This window comes from Musa acuminata, chromosome BXJ1-9, assembly GCF_036884655.1.
Source record: "Musa acuminata AAA Group cultivar baxijiao chromosome BXJ1-9, Cavendish_Baxijiao_AAA, whole genome shotgun sequence".
NCBI lineage: Eukaryota > Viridiplantae > Streptophyta > Magnoliopsida > Zingiberales > Musaceae > Musa > Musa acuminata.
In genome coordinates this window covers 7,249,382-7,274,014 of record NC_088335.1, presented here as the reverse complement: position 1 = coordinate 7,274,014, position 24,633 = coordinate 7,249,382, and the positions used below count along the sequence as shown (strand labels likewise).

General features: G+C 36.4%; 3 protein-coding genes and 1 long non-coding RNA gene across 4 annotated transcripts; 1 reads left to right on the top strand and 3 right to left on the bottom strand.

The window, feature by feature from the left end:
* Positions 1-2,531: 2,531 nt before the first annotated feature.
* Positions 2,532-3,401, bottom strand: LOC135592871 (horcolin-like). The gene is made up of 3 exons (XM_065082575.1): positions 3,261-3,401; positions 2,981-3,169; positions 2,532-2,913 (listed from the first exon to the last, which is right to left on the bottom strand). Exons 1-3 carry the CDS (start codon positions 3,261-3,263, stop codon positions 2,680-2,682), a joined length of 426 nt encoding a protein of 141 aa, XP_064938647.1. The 5' UTR covers positions 3,264-3,401; the 3' UTR covers positions 2,532-2,679.
* An 8,450-nt stretch (positions 3,402-11,851) lies between these two features.
* LOC103997778 (protein GOS9) lies at positions 11,852-12,736 on the bottom strand. The gene is made up of 3 exons (XM_065084645.1): positions 12,581-12,736; positions 12,301-12,489; positions 11,852-12,233 (listed from the first exon to the last, which is right to left on the bottom strand). Exons 1-3 carry the CDS (start codon positions 12,581-12,583, stop codon positions 12,000-12,002), a joined length of 426 nt encoding a protein of 141 aa, XP_064940717.1. The 5' UTR covers positions 12,584-12,736; the 3' UTR covers positions 11,852-11,999.
* Positions 12,737-15,011: 2,275 nt separating this feature from the next.
* Positions 15,012-16,959, bottom strand: LOC135594243 (uncharacterized). The gene is made up of 2 exons (XR_010480045.1): positions 16,673-16,959; positions 15,012-15,463 (listed from the first exon to the last, which is right to left on the bottom strand). It is a non-coding gene; the product is annotated as an uncharacterized LOC135594243 (long non-coding RNA).
* Positions 16,960-19,375: 2,416 nt separating this feature from the next.
* On the top strand, positions 19,376-24,396 carry LOC135592870 (probable ubiquitin-conjugating enzyme E2 16). Its single transcript, XM_065082574.1, has 6 exons — positions 19,376-19,525; positions 19,654-19,757; positions 19,850-19,952; positions 20,039-20,102; positions 23,861-23,949; positions 24,051-24,396. The coding sequence occupies exons 1-6, from the start codon at positions 19,496-19,498 to the stop codon at positions 24,144-24,146; spliced, it is 486 nt and encodes a 161-aa protein (XP_064938646.1). The 5' UTR covers positions 19,376-19,495; the 3' UTR covers positions 24,147-24,396.
* The last annotated feature ends 237 nt before the right edge of the window (positions 24,397-24,633 follow it).

Genomic DNA, 24,633 nt, shown 5'->3' with positions numbered 1-24,633 from the left:
TGATAGTACCATACATAGTATACGGTCTCTGAGGTATTAAATAGTTGAGGGACTATAGATATACGGTAACTAAAGATAAATAAATCCAAAGGATTGGATTCTCCTGTATCATCTGAGGGCTGTGAGGTAGTGACCTAATATATATGTAGTCGATGAGTCGAGTAAATTATTCACTAAGCCAGAAGGAGTTCTGATAGGTATGACTCACGGCTAACTTGATAATGGGCCTAGAGGGTTACACACATATGGTAGGTATTAAGACGAGTATAGGTTCGGTTATGAGATATCCTCGGGAGTCCCTATTTTATTGGATATCCCTTAAGCCCCTGAATTATTGGATCTTATGGATGAGATCTAATTAGAGCCAATAAGAGATTATTGGGTAGTGACCCACTAATCTAAGAGGTTTGAGTAGTTGGATAAAGATCTAGTACCCAATATGATAAGATCCATTAGAGTTAAGTTGATAATGAACCTCTATAAATATGAGGGAATCAAAGAGCCATGTGTTGGGTTCTTTTTAGCTGTCACCTCTTATTCTCTTCTCTCTCTCTCCTCCTCATACTATAGCCCCTATTTGGAGCGTGTGTACAACAAGAAGGGGCAACCACTTATTGATTACGTGGTGCACGCGAGGACGCGAGGAAGAGATTTGGGCAACGATTTGTTGAGCGTTTTGGCAACCCCTGTCATATGGATCATCGCCAGAGAGGACGATAGTTAACCTCTTTCATCCTCTCCTACAGATCTGTAAGTTTTTAGAAATATACAATCTCTTTAGGTAACACATCTTTCTTATATGTGCAGTTTTCAGTTTCGCGGGTTTTTGCGCACCAATCTTTGCACGATGATGAAACCTTATTTTTCATGTAAAATTCTAGGATTTTATTTTCTATTCTTTCGCTATGCATGTGATGTCACCCTAGATTTTTTAACAGGATCTCTATCCACTAATCTCTCATTGACTCTTATTGGATCTTATCCACAAGATCCAATCATTCAGGAGCTTATTGGATATCAAATAGGATATAGGGCAAATATCTCTTATCTGAATCTCTACTCGTTATAACACATACCATATGTGTGTGACCCTCTAAGCTTAACAATATTAAGCTAGACATGAGTCATACCTATTAGAACTCATTCTAGCTAAGTGAATTATTATTTCCATAATAATTCACTCGATTTATCGACTACAAATGTACTATGCCAATATGTCGCAGGCCCAAATAATACAGGGGAATACAATCCTTTAGACATATTTGTCCTTAGTTACCATGTATCTATAATCTCTTATATACTATGTATGGTGTTGTTAGGCTCATATAGTTTCTAATTTTCCAAAGAATTTTTTCTCTTTTAATCTGAATGATTTTGACCTGGGATTTGCTTAAGCAAGAACACATGAAATATTCTTCTCATGATACCGAGAGTGAATAATCCTCTATCGATACTAGGACGATGAGCACACAAATTTGATGTACCACTGAGCTCCATGATATTTCCATTCTATAATAGAAATAATCTTCTAATTGTTTTAAATCTTCTTTTGGAAGGGACACTCCAACGAGTGCTATTTAGACTCGAAATCTTGCATCAATCTTCCTGAATCTCCAATTGACTCCAAAGAAAATATTTTCTGCTATATTTTTCATGACTTGTTGTGATTCCTCCATTCTAGATGAAAATGATAGAATGTCCATTTCCTCCTTCGATGTGAACCATACCTTGCTATCGTGAAAACAATGATGAGTTATTGCATGTCGGACCCCAAAACACAATCTCAATATCTTTATGTTTATCTGCTTGTACGACATTTGGATCTTTGCCTACAAACTGTATGAAACGATGTTGATTTTGTAGTGGGATCCTAATTTTCTAGTACTTTTGATGTAACGAAGAACTTGTAGTGAAAGATCAAAACTCTTTTTTAATGTAAAGATTAAATAATTATTTGATCGAATGAGTTATCTTTTTAGAGTCAATGATCCCTTACCGTTTCCTATCACACACATATTCTTATCTCATTTGTATCGATGTATCAATCGATCTTTTTTTTTTTTTCCAAGTTGATGGTTATACAAGTAATTAATGACTCATGGATTTAGTTGATTTTACATAAATTATGCCGTACTCTTGTGTGTTCATCCGAGAAAGGTTAGTCTTCCCATAATCTCATCAGGTCCCCAAAAGACATACAAAAGAGAAAACAGATTAATAAAAATATTAAACTCGAGATCTCATAAATAAATATTACGATAAACATTAGATAGATAATATAAAATATAAAATTTAATTTTCCAAATAATCACGCAATAAAGGGTCTAAGGGTAGTCAATTACGTTAAAAATTCTTTATAAATGTGTGTTCATATAACACCACTATCAAGTCAACCGAAGAACCAACCAAAAAACACTACCCTAAAAAATATTACTCCAATCACCATCTACATCAAATTAATTTATTTTCGTTTATTTATTTATGCGATCCTAAAGGCTGAAATCTCAAACCAATCAGTGATGCAATTGCTCTGATAGTAACACACCATATCATTATTATTCCAAGCAACATCCGACAACAGCTGGGGATGGCAAACACCAATCCATTTATTGCAGACATTGTTCATCTCATCACCCAAAGTAGCACATAGCAACTCTTGTGATTTATTGCAGTGTCCAATTATGGCGCCAAGTAGACCCCAATGGCGTCGAGAAACTGGCCGTCGCGGCCGAAGAAGCCCGAGATCTTGCCTGCTGAGATAGGGAGGGAGAAGGGAGTCCCTCCCGCGTTGCCGAAAGGTCCGTAGGCTTTCTTGTTGGTGCTGAAGCCAAGCTTTCCCACCACCACCACTCCATGGTAGTTGGCAACTTCTCCCGCCATTCCCACCAGGTACTCGCCCTCCTGCAGAACAATCTGCATCCAAGTAGAAGCCATTAATCTGCAGTCAGCTATGAGCTTTGAGATTGGTAGTGATGCAAACCTCGTGGGGAGTACCACCGCTGCCACCGAAGTGTCGGGTCTCCGTCTTCCCGTAGTAGGTGAAGGTGACGTCCACGGCGTCGACCACGTCTCCGGAAAAAATCTTGACGCTGATGATACGATAAGCAGGTCCCATGTCGAAGGCCGACCCTCCGTTCCCTCCCCATGCTCCCACCTTGATCGCTCCGTTCTACATCACCATCGACGTCAACACACAACGCACAGAGGTAACCAAACTGTTCCACAGACGGAAAACTATGTGTGTACATAGAGCCTCTCACCATCGTGTTGTGTGCACCAAACTCCTCCCTTTCTTCTGCAGAAAGATAATGCTGGGGAAGAGGGAGAGAGGCTACTTATAGCGGATCGCCATGGCTGTGATGTCGGGGTGGAGTGGAGGTGTACCGCCCACCCCCTCGTCCGTGGCTTCCTCGAGGAAAGCGTGTATCACGTGATGAGGGTCGTGCAGAGCATCTCGACGACGAAGACGTGACCGGCGACGATCACGGATGGTGGTCTGGTCAATAATTAAAGAGGAGCGGATAAGGATATGGCGTGGCTGTCGACACATAGAAACGTGTTGGGAGACATGAGAGTTCGTATATGGTATATATATTCACACACACTCTATCATATGCATATATATTATATACATCCAGCTGGCCAATACGCGGCTACGTTGGAGAGATATGCCGGTTTTTTTTTTGGTTTGATGGTGCAGATCGTAGATCTGTAGGATATGATTAAGTAATATAAAATTTTATTTTATTCTTCATAAATATATATTTATATATTTTAAATATTTTATTTATTCTCTTCTATGTTGGTGTTAACATGCCAAGTATAAATAGAGACACATGGTTTTATTTGATTTTATTTAAGGAACCTTTAAGAAATTATAAAAAAATAAATTAATAGAAGCATTAAACTCAAGATCTCATAAATAGATATCTCAATAAATATTTGATGAATAATACATAATATAAAGATGAATTTTATAAGTTATAAATGGTTACATAACAAAAAAATCCAAGATAATATATCACCTCTCAAATTTCCTATGCATAAATATCAGTATGACATTCTTATGGAGCCAAATGATGAAGTAACCCAATACACTATCGAAAGGCACATCTAGAATATTGTCTTGTAGTGCTCCAGTTTTACACATACAACCATAACTATATAATTACCCAAAGAGATATTTTATGATATTTATATTTTATAATATAATATACTCATATGTTATTGACTTTTAAGATTGAAATCTATCCTTTCACAAATATTACATATAAAGTTGGAGATGCTAAGTTGCAGTATATATAAGCAATGATATCTATTTTTAAGATTCTTTTTATAGAAAAAAATGTATAGTCTTTTAACAAATAAACTTAAATGTATTAGTGAACTTGACAATGAGGTTAAATTATGACAATAAGTATAGATATAATAATTAGAAGAGACTTTCTTATTATAATATGCCTTAAATAATTCTCAAGACTTAAATAAGTTTGATTGTGTTTAAAATAAATGAATTTGAGGACCAAACATGTGAAGTAAAATAAATCGATTTAGTTATGCAAAGTTGGGATAGTAGATAATTAAACTAGAATGAGGGGGAATATTAAACTAAAATATTAAAATAAATAAGTGAGATTAGAAGATAAAATTAGACCCTTTTTTTTTATTTATTTTGTCAATTCATATTAGATTCATATTAAATTATATCAATCATAAAATTCCATTAAAAAAACTTAAAATAAGGTCTACCTACAGCTGTCAAATATCACCTTACATAGTTTTGTTTGGCAAATGACATATTTCAAACTTACCCATTTTTTATTATTTATATTATTGACTGCATAATTTAATAAAAGGATTACATCATATTTCAGGTATGAATAGAATTAGAATTATATTATTATATGGCCCAATTTCTATCAACACCAATACCCAATCATTATCTACACCAACTTAATTTGTTTTGGTCTATTTATGCCATGCAAAAGACTGAAGTCTCGAACCAATTAGTAATGCAATTGCTTTAATAAAAGCACACCACATCATTATTATTCCAAGAAACATACAAGAATGGCAATATCAATCCATCGTAGCAACTCTCGGAATTTACTGCAGTCTCCAATTATGGCTCCAAGTAGACCCCCAGTGGCGTCAAGAAACATGCAGCCACGGCCGAACAAGCCCGAGATCTTTCCTGCTGCTATCGGAAGGGCAAACGGAGTTCCTCCCATGTTGCCCAAAGGTCCGTAGGCTTTCTTGGTGATGATGAAAACAAGCTTTCCTACGATCACCACTCCATGGTACGTAGCAACCTCTCTCTCCATTCCCACCACATACTCGTCCTCCTCGAGAACAATCCGCATCCAAGTAGAAGCCATTAATCTGCAGTCAGCTATGAGCTTTGAGATTGATAGTGATACAAACCTCGTGGGAAGTACCACCGAAGTGTCGGGTCTTCATCTTCCTGTAGTAGGTGAAAGTGACGTTCATGCAGTCGACCACGTCTCCTGCACCGATCTTGACGCTGTTGATACGATAAGCAGGTCTCATGTCGAACGTCGACCATCGGTCCCCTCCCTATGTCCCAATAGATATTTAAACATGATAGAGATATCAAAACTTGCTCAAACGAAATTTATTATAATTTTTAAATACTTTATATATTTTATGACTTAACACGTGAGATTTATATAGTCCCCATGAATATATTATATTTATTATATTTAATATGAATCTCTCTTTTTTAATAGATTTCTTTCAAAAATTAATAATTAATTTAATTTATTCCTCTATATGCGTGATTTACCTCTTGATACAATGAACTTTTTTATGATGTTTTGACAAGTTTAATTTCAATATTCTTTCTCTTTAAATTTGTTCCATCTAATATGTCAAGTTTTTATCGAAGTTATTAAAATATTTTAAATTTGAAAGATTTTATAAGTATATCAACCACTTGTTCAATTGTTTTCGAAATGGTCACTTATAAAATAAAATATTGTGTTGATATGCTTTGACTTGTTGTCAACATATAATTGGCTTCTCCTATGACACATGAAATTTTTGGAGTAGTATTCTTAATCATATTATATGATAAATATAAGAAGATGTTATTATATATTCTACTTCACAACTTGATAAGGCAAGAATAAGTTTTTTTTTTAGACCATGTGAATATAGCTTCACCAAAATAAAATACAAATTCAGTTGTTGCTTCATCATAGTTTCCGACTCAATTATTGTCAATATATTTAACGAGCTCTAACCTTTTAAAGGATGAATAGAATATGTCATAATCAATTATCCCTTTACTATATCATAAAATATTTTTAGTAATATTTAAATGAGATGTCGTAGGAGTTTTCATATATTTACTTATTAGGTAACTCCAAATAATATATCGGGTCGAGTGCATGTCAAATTTCTTAAACATCTAACTCAACTTCTACTTATTAGTTGGATTAATTGGTTTCCCTTTATAGTTCTTAGTCAACTTGGTGCTATATTCTATAGGTGAATCAATAGGTTAACAATCTTCTATCAAAAACTTCTTTAAGATCTCTTTTGTATAATTATTTTATGAGATAAAAATTCTTTCATTGTCTTATATAACTTTGATACCAAAAAAATAAGTCATTAGGCCCAAATCGATCATTTCACTCCTTCTTCAGAGTATTTAAGATCTTTAATCATAGAGACACTATTATCTGTAAAAAAATTAAATCATCTATATATAGATATACAAATAGGATATCACCATTAAAGTTTAATTTTATATAAAGAGAATGTTCACACAGATATTTAGAAAACTATTTTGAATAAAATAAATATCTATTCAATAATTTTATGGTTATAGAGCTTATTTAAGCACATAAGGAGACATCTTTAATTTATATACTTTGTCTTCTTATTTATAAATAATAAAACAAAGAGATTGTTGAATATATACTTCTTTTTTAATAAATCCATCAAGAAATATTAATTTGACATCCATTTATAAAATTTTTTATTTAATTTAAACTACTAAGGAGATAAGTAATCTTATTATTTTTAGTTAAGTAATTAATATGAATACATATATATATATATATATATATATATATATATATATATATATGTATGTATGTATGTATGTATGTATGTATGTATGTATGTATGTATGTATGTATGTATGTATGTATGTATGTATATATGTATATATATATATATATAATTAACATAATTAAATAAAAAGATGACATATGATATATGTTAGGATCGAGAGCACTAAGAGGGGGGGGTGAATTAGTGCAGCGGAAATCTTTCAGCGATTAAAAACGAAAGCTGCGTTCGTTCGATAAAAACGATTTCAATGTAAAAGCCGATTCTAATATTACTTAAGATTGGGCGCAGTTTACGTCTAAACACAGTTTACGTCTAAACGCAATTTGCATCTAAATGCAGTTTGCGTCTAAACGCAATTTTACGTCTAAACGTAGTTTGCGTCTAAACTCAGTTTACGTCTAAAACGCAGTTTGCATCTAAACGCAGTTTTACGTCTAAACGTAGTTTTACGTTTAAAAGTAGTTTACGTCTAAAACACAGTTTTACGTCTAAACACAGTTTGCGCAATTTACGTCTAAACGCAGTTTTACGTCTAGACGCAGTTTGCGTCTAAACGTAGTTTTACGTCTAAACGCAGTTTCCGCAGTTTACGTCTAAACGTAGTTTCGAAAAGATCTGAACTTAGAAACTCGTTCGTAAAAGCGCAGAAGACAGTTTGCAATTATAAATAGAATCAAAACATAAACGTAAACTGCAATGTAAAGATCGTACGAAAACACCGATTTACGTCTGAATGCAGATTCGGAAAGATCAGAACTTAGAAACTTGTTCGTAAAAGTGCATAGAGCAGTAGCTATGTAGGAGGTTTGCAGTAATGATAAAGTGCTCAAAATAAAAGCAAACCAGAGATTTAGAGTGGTTCGGTCAGTCTTGACCTACTCCACTCTTGGCTTCCTCCACCGACGAGGTCACCGACATCAACTAGAGGCCTTCCTTCAATAGGCGAAGGCCAACTGTCCTTTTACAGTTTCACTCCTTTTGATGGGCTCAGGAGACAACCCTTACAGAACCTTTCTCTCCTCTCTTTACAACTCAAAACTTGAAGAATAGAGGGAGGAGAACTTTTGGGCTTTTACAACAATTTTGAGCTCAAGGATCACAGAAAAGATCAAGATTTCGGAGTAGATCTGTGTAGGTCTGTATCTTTTCAGTGCTGAATGGGTAGGGTATTGATAGGCCCTAACCCAGTTCAAATTTGGAGCTCAAAACGATCAAATCCCGGAATTCCGGGATCAGGCGGTTGCACCTCCTGACTGGAGTGGTTGCACCGCCTGGCAGAGCTCGAAGACTGAGCCCAGGCTGTTGCACCTCTCTGTCAGGGGTGGTTGCATCGCCTGAGTCTGGCTCGGAGACTGAGCCCTAGGCGGTGCCACCTCCTGACTGAGGCGGTTGCACCTCTCTACCAGAGCTCGAAGACCGAGCTCAGGCGGTGCTACCTCTCTGTCAGGGGAGGTTGTACCGCCCAATCTTGCTCGAAGACTGAGCTCAGGCGGTGCCACCTCCTGGCTGGGGCGGTTGCATCGCCTGGTGCAATCAGGGTTCGAATGGGTAGCTCCATTCGGCCCAATTTCAGTTTTTCAAGGGCTCAATTGCCCCGAGATTAAGCTAATGGGATCACCTCCCATTTCCAACTTAATCAACGTGCTAACTACGATTAAATCTAAGACAATTTCTGCAGCTTTGCTTCGGTGCGTCACTCGCTTCTTCCGACGAGTTTCCGACGAACTTCCGTCGATCATCCGATGAACCCTCGGTGATGCTCCTGCGGACTTCCGGCAAACTCTTGGACTTGCGACGATCCACTTGGCGAGTTCCGACGAGCTTCGCTTGGCAAGCTTCTGGACTTCTCGGATCTGTTCCCGCAGAACCTCCGACGACCGTCCGAACTTCCGTCGAACTCTCGAACTCCCAACGTGATCATAAACTTGACTCTGGCGCAACTCATGCTGCTTGTCTAACTTTCATCGTAGTTAATCCTGCACACTTATCTCAACACATAGATTAGACAACAAATGACAATTGACTTCATTATCAAAATCCGAGATTCAACAATATATACATGGTACGAATAGAATTAGGCTAACAACGTTAGATCCCCATCACTATCTACACCAAATTAATTTGTTTTTGTTTATTCATGCCATGCAAAAGACAGAAGTCTCGAACCGGTTAAAGAAACTACACAAGCAACAATATCTCTTTAATATTCTTTAGGAATTCTTCTTTTCTTTAAAATGTCATTTTGCATAGTCTTATTTTTTTTATTTTAAAATATCATTTTCTTGAGATGTGTATAGAATGGTAAAATAATATAATATTTTATTATTTTTATAAAAAAAATAAATTTATTTGATATATATTTACCACCATTATCTATTCTTAAACATTTAATCTTAAAACCACTTTATAATTCAACTAATTTTTAAATTTTTTTAAATTTATTTAGAACTTCTTTCTTTTAAATCTAAATTTTATCATCATTAATAGAGATAAGAAAATACTAGCTTCTTTCAAGTGATACTGAACCGATAGGGCCACAAACATTTCAATGCCCTTGATCCAATCGATGACATGATCTTTTTTGTTCTTCTTAATTTAAAATATTTTCTTTCTTACTTGCTCATGACACACACTTTACATAATTTTACATAATTTTGATAGACGATTCATTATTGGCAATCTTGTTACTATATTATGCTTCTATAAAAGTTTTAAAGTCTTAAAATTTAAGTGAATTTATTTAAGATATCATAATATATAATAATATTTAATATAAGTTTTAAAATAATTTGATCGATAAAAAATATAAAAATATAGAGAAAACAATCTATTTTTTACCATTTTCACATATAAAATTAATATTATATTCTTATTCAATTCTTATTAGGAATTAAAAGAGTCATATCTTTCATCTAAATATCATAATTTTTTTCAAATAATTGTCCCAAACTCATAATATTATTTTTCACATTTGGAACATCATAAATATCTGAAATATATAAATCTTTGTCATTGTTAAGTTTAATAAAAATTTTACCAGTGTCTCTTACGTGTCTTTGAGATAGATCACCAAATGTAATATTATTGAAATAACTTGTATCTAATTCAAAATATATTCTTTAATATAACATATATGATTTAAAGCTTCTGTATGTACGTAAGATGTCATAAACCAATTTTCTTTCAAATTATCATGTCAATAGTAAAATATAATTTTTATTTTATACGACGACCGCACAAAGGTGTCATCTCGCCCCTCGAGGATTGGTCGTCATGTCAAACCCGCGTACGATCGACCCTCGTACAGTAGTATAAAAACCCATAGTTGATATCTGACCCAGGGAGAGGCAAAACAAACCAACCAAGCACTTACTTACTCGTGAGGGGCCAAAGTCGGCAACCACCCGAGGAGGGCCTTCTATGCAGGAGAGTGGCCGCTCCCCGAGCCACGACCATCCCGACGAAGAGCCGCCAACTAGCATCCCGACGGAGAGCTACCAACCAACATCTCGACCGCGAGCCGCCAACCAGTATCTCGACAAAAAGCTGCCAACTAGCTTCCCGACCGAGAGTCACCAACCAACATCCCGATCGAGAGACGCCAATCAATATTCCGACGCCAACATCTCGTCCTGAGGGCGTGACCGACCACGACAACTAGCTCAACCGGCCGAAGACTTCCGACATCAACCCGTGGACCAGGCTGGGCTGACTCATCAGCCATGACTCATCAGTTCATCATCATATCTAACATCAATTTTAAACTAGGACGATGAGCACAAATTTGATGAACAAATGAGCTCCACAATATTTCCATTCTATAATATAAATAATCTTCTAATTTTGTATGTTCAAAAGCTACCTTTGGAAGGGACACTCCGACGTGTGCTATTCAGACTCGACTAAATCCCAAATTGACTCCAAAGAAAATATTTTCTACTATATTTTTCATGGCTTGGCATTTCCTGATGTGATTCCTCCATTCTCGATGAAAGTGATAGCATGTCCGTTTCCTCCTTGATGTGAATAATAACTTGTTATCATCAAAATCAATGATGAGTTATTGCATGTTGGACCCCAAAACACAAAGTCCCAATGTCGTTTTGTTCATCTGCTTCTACGACTTTTGGTTCTTTGCCAACAAACCGTACTTTGTGAAACGATGCTGATTTGCTTATGGGATCCTAGTTTTCTTGTACTTTTGATGTAATGAACAACTTGCAATTCGGCGTTGAAAATCGTCCTTTTTTTTAAGGATTAAATAATTATTTGATCCAATAGATTCTCTTTCTATAGTCAAGAATTCCTTAGGGATTTATGATTATGGCATATTCTCATCTCATTTATATCGATTTATTTTTTTTTTAAGATTAATGATTACGTGTGTAATTAGAGACTCACGGATTTAAATAATTTTATCTAAGTTGTATGGTATATTTATGTATTCATAAAAAAAAATTATCTCACAAATAAATATTTCAATAAATACTAAATAAATAATATAAAATATAAAGATTAACTTTACAGGTCTTGAATAATGATCACATGATAAATGATCTAAGACTAAGTCAGTCGCGCCCAAAAATACTCGTGTAAGTGCTTGTGTAATACTGCTGCTAAGTCAACAGAACACTACCCCACAATTATTACTCCAATTACTATCTACAACAAATTAATTTGCTTTCGTTTATTTATTTATGCGATCCTAAAGGCTGAAGTCTCAAACCAATCAGTGATGCAATTGCTCTGATACTAACACACCATATCATTATTATTCCAAGCAACATCCAACAACAGCTGGGGATGGCAAACACCGATCCATTTATTGCAGACATTCTTCATCTCATCACTCCAAGTAGCACATAGCAACTCTTGTGATTTACTGCAGTGGCCAATTATGGCTCCAAGTAGACCCCAATGGCGTCAATAAAATCGCCGCCACGGCCGAAGAAGCCAGAGATCTTGCCTGCTGCTATAGGAAGGGAGAAGGGAGTCCCTCCCGTGTTGCCGAAAGGTCCGTAGGATTTCTTGTTGGTGCTGAAGCCAAGCTTCCCCACCACCACCACTCCATGGTAGTTACCAAATTCTCCCTTCATTCCCACCAGATACTCGCCCTCCTGCAGAACAATCTGCATCCAAGTAGAAGCCATTAATCTGCAGTCAGCTATGAGCTTTGAGATTGGTAGTGATGCAAACCTCGTGGGGAGTACCACCGCTGCCACCGAAGTGTCGGGTCTCCGTCTTCCCGTAGTAAGTGAAGGTGACGTCCACGGCGTCGACCACGTCTCCGGAAAAAATCTTGACGCTTATGATACGATAAGCAGGTCCCATGTCGAAGGCCGACCCTCCGTTCCCTCCCCATGCCCCCACCTTGATCGCTCCGTTCTGCATCACCATCGACGTCAACACACGACGCATAGAGGTAACCAAACTGTTCCACAGACAGAAAACTATGTGTGTACATAGAGCCTCTCACCATCGTGTTGTGTGCACCAAACTCCTCCCTTTCTTCTGCAGAAGATGATGTTGGGGAAGGGGGAGAGATGGAGGGAGGCTACTTATAGCGGATCGCCATGGCTCTGATCTCGGGGTGGAGTGGAGGTGTGCCGCCCGCCCCCTCGTCCATGGCTTCCTCGAGGAAAGCGTGTATCACGTGATGAGGTTCTCGGAGAGCATCTCGACGACGACGAAGACGTGACTGGCGACTATCACAGCTGGTGGTGTGGTCAATAATTAAAGAGGAGCGGATAAGGATAGGGCATAGCGGTCGACACATGAAAACGTGTTGGGAGACTTGAGAGTTCATATATGGTATATATATACACACACTATCGTATGCACATATATTTATATACATCCAGCTTAGATCCGTAGGATATGATTAAGTAATACCAAATTTTATTTTATTCTTCATAAATATATATTTATATATTTAAATATTTTATTTATTTTCCTTTGGTGCTTGCCTACCAAGTATAAATAGAGACTAACGTTGTATTTTTGTATATTCATCCAAAGGGATTAATGTTGTAGAATCCTTTAAGAATTTATAAAATATAAATTAATAGAAACATTAAACCCAAGATCCCATAATTGATATCTCAACAAATACTTGATTGACAATGCATAATACAAAGATAATTTTTACAAGCTATAAATGATCTCATAACAAGGAATCTAAGGTAATATATCACCTTCCAAAGTTCCTATGCATAAGTGTTAATATGACACTAATATAGGGAAATATAGAGGCGACATCACATGCACAACGGAAGAATAAAAAATAAAAATCTCATATTCCCAAAAGATGTTCGTCATCTGGTGAAGCTTGGTGTATGAAAACCCATAAAATCAAAAACTACACATACAATAGAGATTGTGTTACTGAAGAAGATCGTATATCTCTAAATTCCTATAGATCTATAGAAGATATTGAATGAGTCAATTAAAGAGGAGCGGATAAGGATATGACGTCGCGGTCGACACTTGGAAACGTGTTGGGAGACATGAGAGTTCATATATGGTTTATGTACATCCAGCTGGCCGATATGGCGGCCAAGTTGGAGAGATATGATGGTATTTTTTGTTTGGTTTGATGGTGCAGATCGAAGATCTGTAGGACATGATTAAGTAATACAAAATTTTATTTTGTTCTGCATAAATAAATAAATTATATATATATATAATTTATTTTTTCTATGTGGATGCTTATCGTATTATTTGAGATGATGAATTTAATTAATTTTGTCTAAATCATTTATCAATTTTGTATATTCATTTATAAAGGATTAATATCTTAATGATCTCATAATATTAAACTCGAAATCACTCAAATAGGCATTTCAGTAAATACTTGATAGATGATCATGCAACAATACATCTAAGATAATATGTCACATCCAAAAATTTGTATGTACAAGTGTGTATTGAGCCGAGTGACAAAACAACTTAACACTATCGAAAGGCACATATAAAATATTATCTTACAGTGCTCAAGTTTCACAGATAAAATCATGATTAGTATGCTAATAAAAACACATGCAACATGTATATATAGCGATTATCCAAAGAGATATTTTGTGATATTTATGTTTAGTGATGTAATATGCTCATGTTATTAACTTTTAAGGTTGAATGTATGCTTTTAAAAATATTAGGTATAAAGTTTTTTAAGACGCCGGTCGAAATATATATATTTTTTAAAATATATTTTACTGTAAAAATGCATAATCCTTTAGTATAATAAACCTAAGTGTATTAGTGAAATTGAATACGATGTTAAATTATGATAATCAACATACATATAGTAATTAAAAGAGACTTACTCATTATAATATAATTAAATAATTCTTAAGATTTAAATGAATTTGATTATATTTAAAATAAGTGAATTTGAGGTCTAAACATCAAATCTGTGGAGGTTAATAAATTGATTTATTTATGCATGGTTGGGATTGTAGATAATTAAATAAAGATAAAAATAAAAAATATTATACTAAAAATATTTAGATAAATAAGTGAGATTGAAAGATAAATTCAGACCAATTTTTTTTTATTTTTATCAATCCAAATTAGACTTTGTATCAAAACTAAATTTATATTAAAAAAAAGAAAACATAAGATGAGATCTAAATACAGTTGTCAAACATTACTGTTCATAACATATGTACAGTTGTCGATTACAGTTAAATATGGAACAGTCATGTTGTTTTATTTGGCGAGTGACATATTTCAAACTTACCTATTTTATTTATATATATATATAACATAATTAAATAAAAAGATGACATATGATATATACATGGTATGGTATGAATAGAATTAGGATTACAATGTTAGATCCCCATCACTATCTACACCAAATTAATTTGTTTTTGTTTAATTATGCTATGCAAAAGACTGAAGTCTCGAACTAATTAATAATGCAATTGCTTTAATAAAAACACACCACATACTTATTATTCCAAGCAATATCAATCCATGTATTGCAGTCACATCACCCACATGTAGCAGCTCTCGTACTTTACTACAGTGTCCAATTGTGGCTCCAGGTAGATCCCAATGGAGTCAAGAAACTGGCCGCCACGGCCGAAGAAGCCCGAGATCTTTCCTGCTGCTATCGGAAGGGCAAACGGAGTCGCTTCCATAGCGTTCTTTATTTAGAAAGGATCATTTGAGGTTATTCTCACATAACCTTTTTTTTTTTTTTTTTTTTTCTAAATAATCGTTTTACTTCTGTCGATCATCGTCCTCCGTCGTGCTTGTGGTGCGAAGAGTGGGTCCTTTTACGAGAATGGTGCTCCCAACGGTATCAGCATCCCTCGATCGACACAAGGTGTTCTCCCTCTTGAAGTGCAATCTGCAATAGCAGGAGAAAGCGTGATGTGGTCATAGCTTTTCTTCGTCTCTTTCACTGTTCGGTGTGGATTACAGTTGCATCAACATGTCACAGTTGTGAGTTCTTCTGCATGCACGCTTGCTTGGGTTCAAAGCTGGTTCCTATCGATAAGAACAAGAAGTAGAAGAACAGTTGTGAGTTCTTCTGCATGCATGCTTGCTTGGGTTCAAAGCTGGTTCTTATCGATAAGAACAAGAAGAAGAAGAACGGTTGTGAGTTCTTCTGCATGCATGCTTGAGTACAAAGTTGGTTCTTATCGATAAGAACAAGAAGAAGAAGAATAGTTGTGAGTTCTTCTGCATGCATGCATCGGTTCAAAGTTGGTACTTATCGATAAAAACAAGAAGAAGAAGAGCATTTGTGAGTTCTTCTGCATACATGCATCGCTTCAAAGTTGGTTCTTATCGATAAGAACAAGAAGAAGAAGAACGGTTGTGAGTTCTTCTGCATGCATGCTTCGGTTCAAAGTTGCTTCTTATCGATAAGAACAAGAAGAAGAAGAATAGTTGTGAGTTCTTCTGCATGCATGCATCGGTTCAAAGTTGGTACTTATCGATAAAAACAAGAAGAAGAAGAGCAGTTGTGAGTTCTTCTGCATTCATGCATCGCTTCAAAGTTGGTTCTTATCGATAAGAACAACAAGAAGAAGAACAGTTGTGAGTTCTTCTGAGTTCTGAATGCATGCTTCGGTTCAAAGTTGGTTCTTATTGATAAGAACAAGAATAAGAAGAACAGTTGTGAGTTCTTCTGCATGCATGCATGCATGCTTCGGTTCAAAGTTGGTTCTTATCGATAAGAACAAAAAGAAAAAGAACAGTTGTGAGTTCTTCTGCATGCATGTTTCGGTTCAAAGTTGATTCTTATCGATAAGAACAAGAAGAAAAAGAAGCATGCATGCTTGGGTTCAAAGTTGGTTCGTATCGATAAGAACAAGAAGAAGAAGAACAGTTGTGAGTTCTTCTGCATGCATGCTTGCTTGGGTTCAAAGTTGGTTCTTATCGATAAGAACAAGAAGAAGAAGAACGGCTGTGAGTTCTTCTGCAGGCATGTTTGGGTTCAAACTTCTATCAGCTCTGAACTGTGTGTAATGGTCAGGTTGTTCTCTTTAGGCTGCTGCTGTATATTCTCGTCATTGATTTCTTCGGTCATCCGAAGAAGAAGAAGAACGACCTCGTAGGGTTTGCCACCGGAGCCGCCCGCCGTAGTGGTTGGTGTAGGTCTTGCCATGGAGGGTGAAGGTGATCTCTATAGCGTCGATGCTGTCGCCGGCGCGAATCTTGATGGTGGAGATGCGGTCGGAGGGGCCCATGTCCCATGCCGACCCTCCGTTCCCTCCCCACGGCCCCACCTTGATCTCTCCGTTCTGCATCATCATCACCCAACACAAAACCCTAATAATTCACAGTGGAGCTCACCATTTCTCCTATGGAGATGTGAACGTATATGTACTCCTTCCTTTCCTCCCTTCTTCCTCGTGGCTTTGGGATGGGAAGGGGGAATCTATATAGAGCTGATTAATGTGGAGGTCGATCATGGTCTTATCCCAATCGGGTCCATTGCAAGCAAGGTCGTGTGGCTTTTCTTTGTCGGGTGGGCACATCGACACCTCCCACGTGGAAAACGAGTCTGTCGTGATGAGGTCTATCCATCCATGTCGACGGTTCTAGAAATAATAATACGTGGATTGTGTTCCACTGACATACCCACTTCTACCCTACGATGATTCGTACATTTTAATTCATCCTATCAACTTCATACCCAACCGTGATTGTTGTAATGTATAGATTGGCAACGTTGTGAGAACTTTCTTTTCTTTCTTTTTTCTTAGGACTTGGCTGACTTCACTTGTTTATTATTATACTATTTATATTTTAAATAAGGTCAGATTTTTTGTCATCCATCTTTGTCGAAAAATTAGAACTAAATTAATATATTCCCCAAATAATAATGGCTTAAGTTTAAAATTAATAGAATATTAAAAATTTTAAATTAAGAATGATTCGAATAATATTTTCTTAATAACATGTAACTAAAAATAGATGATTTATAGGTTTGAATGGAGGTCGGTCCTCTAAACTAATAGTTAATTGACTCGATTTATATATATTATCTAAAAATATTTTTAATATTTTATAATGGTTAAGTTCTTCAAAAAAAAAAAAAAAATTGGCTTTCTTGAAAGCATTCTCATTTTTAAAATTTTTTATTTGATATCCTTTTTCCTCTAATATCATTTGGTCGCCTCCATCACATCGTGAGGCCCCTCTATGCATAGCCACAATCCTGCCCTCATGATATCGAGTAACCGTTAAGATCATATTGTCGATAGGATGCAATAATGATCGGGTAGAATAGTATTCACGAGAGTTGGTTCTTCACCTACTCCCTTTGGGCATCCTCTCCTTTCGCCTAATCTATCCTATCCATCAATAAAGCTAAAGCTAGGATATTGGATTTGGATACTATCAACTCTCCATTGAGCTAATAGTCATGCCTCCATCACTATATCACTATGGCATGAAGAGCCCCACCATTGTTGATAGAACTTGCTATGTGCTCTCTAACCTTTTTGTGATGGACTTGACTAGTTTTGTTCAATATCCTTGCATGTTCGCTTGCAAAGGGTCAGTCTCCTCGAAATATCTTACAATCCCATAAGGATTTGTAAAAGAAAAGACATGTTAGAAAAAGTGTTTAACACGGAAACAAATAGTCATTTCAGCAAACACTTGATATATAATACAATAAAGGGTCTAATATGGTTCGTCATAACTAAAAATCCTTATATAATATTACTATGAAACAAGACAACGAAGCAGCTATATATATTACCCCAAAAGCCCATCCAGCCATGTGCCACCTAGATATCTCCCGGATGTTGTGATGGTTGACACTCCGCACCATTATGTGAAGTTAGAAAGCCTCTAAAATAATTACCTGTATGATCTGTTTTTAGTAGTTTTATCTCTGCATGATGATTATATATAACCTGCATCGACTTATATAATATTACCATGGAACAAGACAACGAAGCAGCTATATATACTACCCCAAAAGCCCATCCAACCATGTGCCACCTAGGTATCTCCCGGATATTGTGATGGTTGACACTCCGCACCATTATGTGAAGTTAGAAAACCTCTAAAATAATTACCTGTATGATATGTTTTTAGTAGTTTTGTCTCTGCATCGACAAGGTCGAATTGATAACAAAAGCCAACTAGAATATGTGGATATATATGAGTATTATATCAAAATCTTGTTTATAGTTTTGTCTATAATATATCTCACAGGTGATAGTGCTCTGGTCACCTCTTCCCTTAACGCTTAGAACCTGTGATTCTTTTCTATCAATTGTTCTCTTTGCTTTTCCAAAGAAACCTTTACCCCTTTCTTTGGCTCTATCCTATTATGAGACCTCGTTATTTCTTGAGGGATGATCAAAGGGATAGAGATATTGAAAAAGGATTGAGAGAAGATGGATGAAATGAGACATGAGTCTTCGAAGAAGGGTTAAAGTAAGAAAAAAGTTGGGGGTAAGGCTACGAATACTATGAATGATGTCGAGGAGACAAAGTTATGATCGGAGGAAAGAACGACGGGACGATGAGAAGCATTTAGGGCATTACAAGAAAAATTATCAAATAAGAAACTAAAAACTAAAAACTAGGGTATCGTTTTTAATAATAATAATAATAAGTATCATTAATATCATATAGAGTTTTAACTAAAAGATAAATGATAATTAAGATAATAATCAACCATAATGATACATATAAGATTTTGCAATGATAAGTATGCTAACTTAAATTTAAATGGACAAATGAAAAGATTAATTATTTTGAGGAATACATAACGTCGCCAATACTCAAATACGCTCACGAAAAAGATCCTCACTAATTAAAATACAAACAAAAAAAGACGGCCTTTTTTTCCTCTCCTCTCTCTCTCTCTCTCTCTCCTCACCCCCTCCGCCGCCGCTGCCACCGAAGCATGACCAGCTCCTCCGCTCCTTCTCGCAAGGTTTGTCGCGGTCGTGGTCGTCGACCTCCTCCTCCTAATTCTCTTCCGATCTCTGCTCCTCCTCCTGTCTTCCGGATCTCCCCTTCTTCCTGTTCCAAAGTTTACCTAATTTGGTGATCCTCTCGCAGTCTCTGAGCAAGATCGCGTGCAACAGGCTCCAGAAGGAGCTGGTGGAATGGCAGGTCAACCCCCCCGCCGGATTCAAACACAAGGTCACCGATAACATCCAAAGGTTGAGTCTTGAGCCTTGTCCTCCCTTTTTGTCCGATTGTTGGTTCGTTGGAACCTAATTTTTGGCTGACTTTTTGTTCTTTTGGCTTAAAGATGGGTCATCGAAGCGATTGGCGCGCCGGGGACGTTGTACGCGAACGAGACGTACCAGCTTCAGGTCGATTTTCCGGAGCATTATCCCATGGAAGCCCCGCAGGTGATGAGTTCTTTGGATTTTGTCGATGAAGGTTTCGTCTTTTAGGGTTTCTTGCGATTAAGTTTTTGTTTATGGGTTTTGATCAGGTCATATTTCTTCATCCCGCGCCTCTTCATCCGCACATCTATAGCAACGGGCATATCTGTTTAGGTAATTCTTATTGCACTTGATGGTAAGGTGGATCATGGTCTGATCGAAAATTTTGTTGTTATTATTCTTGCAAATGTAGTGTAACGAAGTATAACTGTATATCATGTTCTCATGGTGGCTCCTTTCTTGAATGGACAGTTTGAACTTTTATTCTGTTGGAAGCTGATTTGATTGTTGGAAGCATGGATCTTTATAATGGGTTTTTTAATGAATGATGAGTGCATCTTTTTGTTAATTACTTTACTCATTTAGTTACAGGATTCTGATTTCATATAGTTAATTCTGTCAGTATTACATATTCACTCTATTGCATGCCGCTATCGAGGAAAACCATGTCCGCTTCTAGGATGCAATTTTTTCATTTTTTGTTTTTTTTTTGTCTTGTCAATGATGCAAAAAAAGGAAAAAAGGTTCTGATAACTAAAGAACAATGCTAACTGGTGTGTATCCAATAAAAGCAACTGCATATTTTGTCTGGTTTCTTTGCTGAAGCTCATTTTGGTTTCCACATAGATATTTAATTTGTGAGGAATCTTATATAGACTTAGGAAGTTTCAAGGACTTGCAATTTATTTATGATACATATCATGATGCACATTTTTAACATAGAGAATAATAAGAAGTAGGATCGCCGTTTCGGATACCAAACTTGTTTCGGTGATCTGGTCAGACCGGTGTACCGGTTAATATTGGTATATTGTGTGTCGGTACACTAGTATGTATCAACGCTTCGGAGAGGAAGAAAAAGGAGAAGAGGAAGGGCAGGTGGAGGAAGATGAGGAAGAACAAAGGAGGAAGAGGAGGGAGAAGAAGAAGGAAGAAGAAGAAGCGATGGTGGAGGAGAAGGAAGAAGACCGGGAGGAGAAGAAGTGTGAGTGTTCCTGTGAAGAAGGAATGCGGCAGCAGCGGCAACAAATTTGAACACGAGAAGAAGGCTCCCGTTTGTGAGCCCTAGTTTGTGTTTTAGGTTTTTCTCTTTTAATGCTGAGTTGGATGGGCCCCACCACTATTTTTGGTTTTTTTCAAATTTTTTTCTGAGTTGGATCAGGCTGCCCGATACAGGGATTGTCCGCGTATTAGTTCATTGCCGAACTGGTACGTACCACCCATTTCGTACCATTTTGGGTGGTACAACAGTCCCTGATAGGAACTATCCTGATAATTAAATTAGACCAGGCTGACCATCTTATTCTTGTAAAGCATGACGAGTTTGAACTTCATATGTTGTCTATTAAGCATCATCAACTCTTTGAGGGAGTTGTACCATTGTATCGAGCCTACAAAATTGGAAAATCAATGTTAGTGTGACTAACTTAAGTTCTAGTTTTTCAATATATCTTCGCAATGCAATATAATAGTTGTTTTTCACTTTTCTTGCTTTCATTTTTCCTATTATGAGGTTTGATGAGACAGAATGAGTTTCAGATTTGCACTAGATTAAAGGATTATTATCTGAAGATTTTGGTGGGATCAGATTGTTGGTTTGGTTTCGCAAGCGAGAAATGGACTAAAAATCATGAATAGTGGTAAAAACATTAATACATAACACGAGATGGGCATATAGGAAAATAGGGAACTCATGAATAGTGGTATTGCAGAATCAATGAATCATGTGTGGTGTACAATCTAGGTAAGGAGTAAGTACTGAAAAATAATGAATTTGTCAAGAAAAACCACATGTACATACCTTCAGGAGTAAGTAGGGAGCGGGTTTTGATGTTTTGTTGGTATTTGATGAAAAGTGTTTTTAAACTGTTTTGAAACAAATCTTCTCTTAAGCAAGAACTATTTGGGAACTGGTATACATTGTAATGAAGGGAGTGGGTTTTGCTATTTGGAGCAGAAATTGTTGTTAAACTGTAATTTGTATTGCTGCTGGCGCATAGATACTGGTCTTTTTTAAATTGCTCCAACTATGATAGAGTTTATTATTAATGATGCATACAACCTATAAAATGGATAGTGACTGCTTGAGTTAACCAGGTGTCCTAGGCCAGAGGCATGTGAAGTTCTGCATTTCATTATTAGTGCCACGCTATAGCTCACCACATTTGCAATAATTCACACATTCTCCCAAAATCACTAAGGTTTTTGTAGCATATAAGTCCATGGTGGACAAAAGCAGCAAGAAGATATATATGGATGTGAAAATTCATCACAAAAGTGAAAATTTCAATAGCACGTCATTCCATACATGCATTTTTGCATGAGCAACACCACATGGAACAATTGATTTAATGAGATGATCTAGGAGCATTTAACTGCTTGCCAGCGAAAAGGTGAAATGGGATTATCATAGTGGGCTCATAAAATTTTTTAAATAGGTGCAACCACCCAAGGGTAAAGAAATCTGGAATATTATTGGAAGATAATAAAAAGTTCAGAACTGTGCAACAGGAATAATACAATAAAAAGACTTGGTGTATGGTGATTACAACATATTAATGGCTGCAGCATGCTATAAGCATTTATAATTATTAGACATGATTAATAAGGAGGAAGTAGGAGGCTCGGCCGAACTAGATGTGCTGAAATCTGAAGACCGGATGTAGCTCTCTAGAAAAGGCACCTTGGACTTCTATGTGCTTTGAAAAAGAGAAAAAAGAAATATACAGTGTTTGTAAATGTTGATAAGCACTTCTTTAAATGGATCCTTGAAGGGTAAATGCTTGTTCATCATGATCGTGTATTATTTCTATTAGTTAGAAATATCACTTTCAATCTCTCTCCACAACAAGTTGCTGAGCATCTGATTGTCTCTATATAAGTTTCTGATATGTGGATTTCTCATTCATGTGCGATCTTTATTTATTATGCACTAAAGTTTGTTGATTTGTAGTCTCTTTAGAACCCTATAATATTGTACTTATGGTCATACTTCTAGTTTATCCCTTTGCTCTGTATCTCATTGTCATAATGATTTTGCTGTTATTGATATTCTTGTAAGTTGGAAGTTTAGGATAGTAAGTTAGTTTACTGGAATTAAGTTTAGATTGTGCAACTAACTGATTAACTAGTGCTTTTTGTTAATGTCATGGGTTCGAGGTCAAAGTTCCCAAGACAGAAATCGTGCCCTCTGTTAAGAAGTGATATTAGGAATTCATGAAGTTAATGGGCAAGGCTGCTTTGGCATGTTCTTTACGAAATTGAAAAAACAGCAAGAAATAATAGTAAAATTATGATGAGGAGCTTTAATTTTGTGCAGAAAGATGAACTGAAGCACGTTGGTAACATTGTCCTGAATGATGTCCAAATTTTTATCCCACATTTGTCTGAGTTCAAACAAGAGGCCAGATGTTGCACTGTTTCTTTTAAACTATTTGAAGCCTATAAGATGTGTACCAGTAAAATCATGGCTTAGGAGGTCACTCCTAGAAGGAGTTTGTCAGGACAATTTAGAGTTTAAAGATCAGCGTAATAGTTGCCAATGAGCACACTGAATGTGCACACTACTGAGAAAAAGAATTGAATAGTGTTGCATAATGCATTCCTTGCTTGGAAAAAAAGAGAAGAAGAATCAGGCATTTAACCGACATTATAATTATGCCTGTTTTATACAAAAGCATGGACATCCAAGTCTTCGACCAGCTTAATTCTTGAACAGCTTGCTCAGTGTTACACATTTCTGCTGGGAAATTCAAATAATAATATAAATAGCACAGCATAGATCTGTATGTATCTCCCAGAAATAGCATCCTAATTTTCAATATTTACTGTGTTGAGAATTTCCCTCTAATAATTCCATTATTGGCTGGCAGATATACTCTATGATTCTTGGTCACCAGCAATGACTGTGAGTTCTGTTTGCATCAGCATTTTGTCCATGTTATCAAGCTCAACTGCAAAGGTAGCTCACCGATACATCCCTGCGTATCACTTGTCACCTACCTATCCCATTATTATAGTTGTATGACTGACTGTGACTGAAACACGTTTCCATGGTTGCAGCAACGTCCCGCTGACAACGATCGATATGTGAAGAACTGTAGGAACGGTAGGTCGCCAAAGGAGACCAGATGGTGGTTCCACGACGACAAAGTGTGATTAACTGGCAATGCTTCTCCAATTGCATGGCTGACGCCCTTGTGAAGGATCCATCATACTCCATTGCCTTCAATGCAGGAGTATCAGGTGATCCTAATCAAGGGTTTGCGACTGTGCCAGTTAATGCGCTGTGGGTACTTGTAAAGAAAAGTAGTAGTATGAATCTTGATATATCATTAGCACTAATAAGTCTATATAGAACTACTATTTGACGAGTACTTGCTAACTTATTAGATCAAGCATTACTGAACTGGGATTTAATCTCCATTTCTGATGAAATTGCTCTTGGCACCTGGTGTTATCCTAGTGTCCGATAGCTTGCATCCCTCATGCCTTGCCTTGGTGTAATGCTCGCTTGTGCTTGTTAGCTTGTACCCATAGTCCAAATGTATGCATGTTGTGTTGAAATCTTGCCATTGTGTAGATTGTATCAGAAGGGGAGAATGATCAGGAAGCAATTGTGTAGTTTGTATAAAGCAATGCTAAG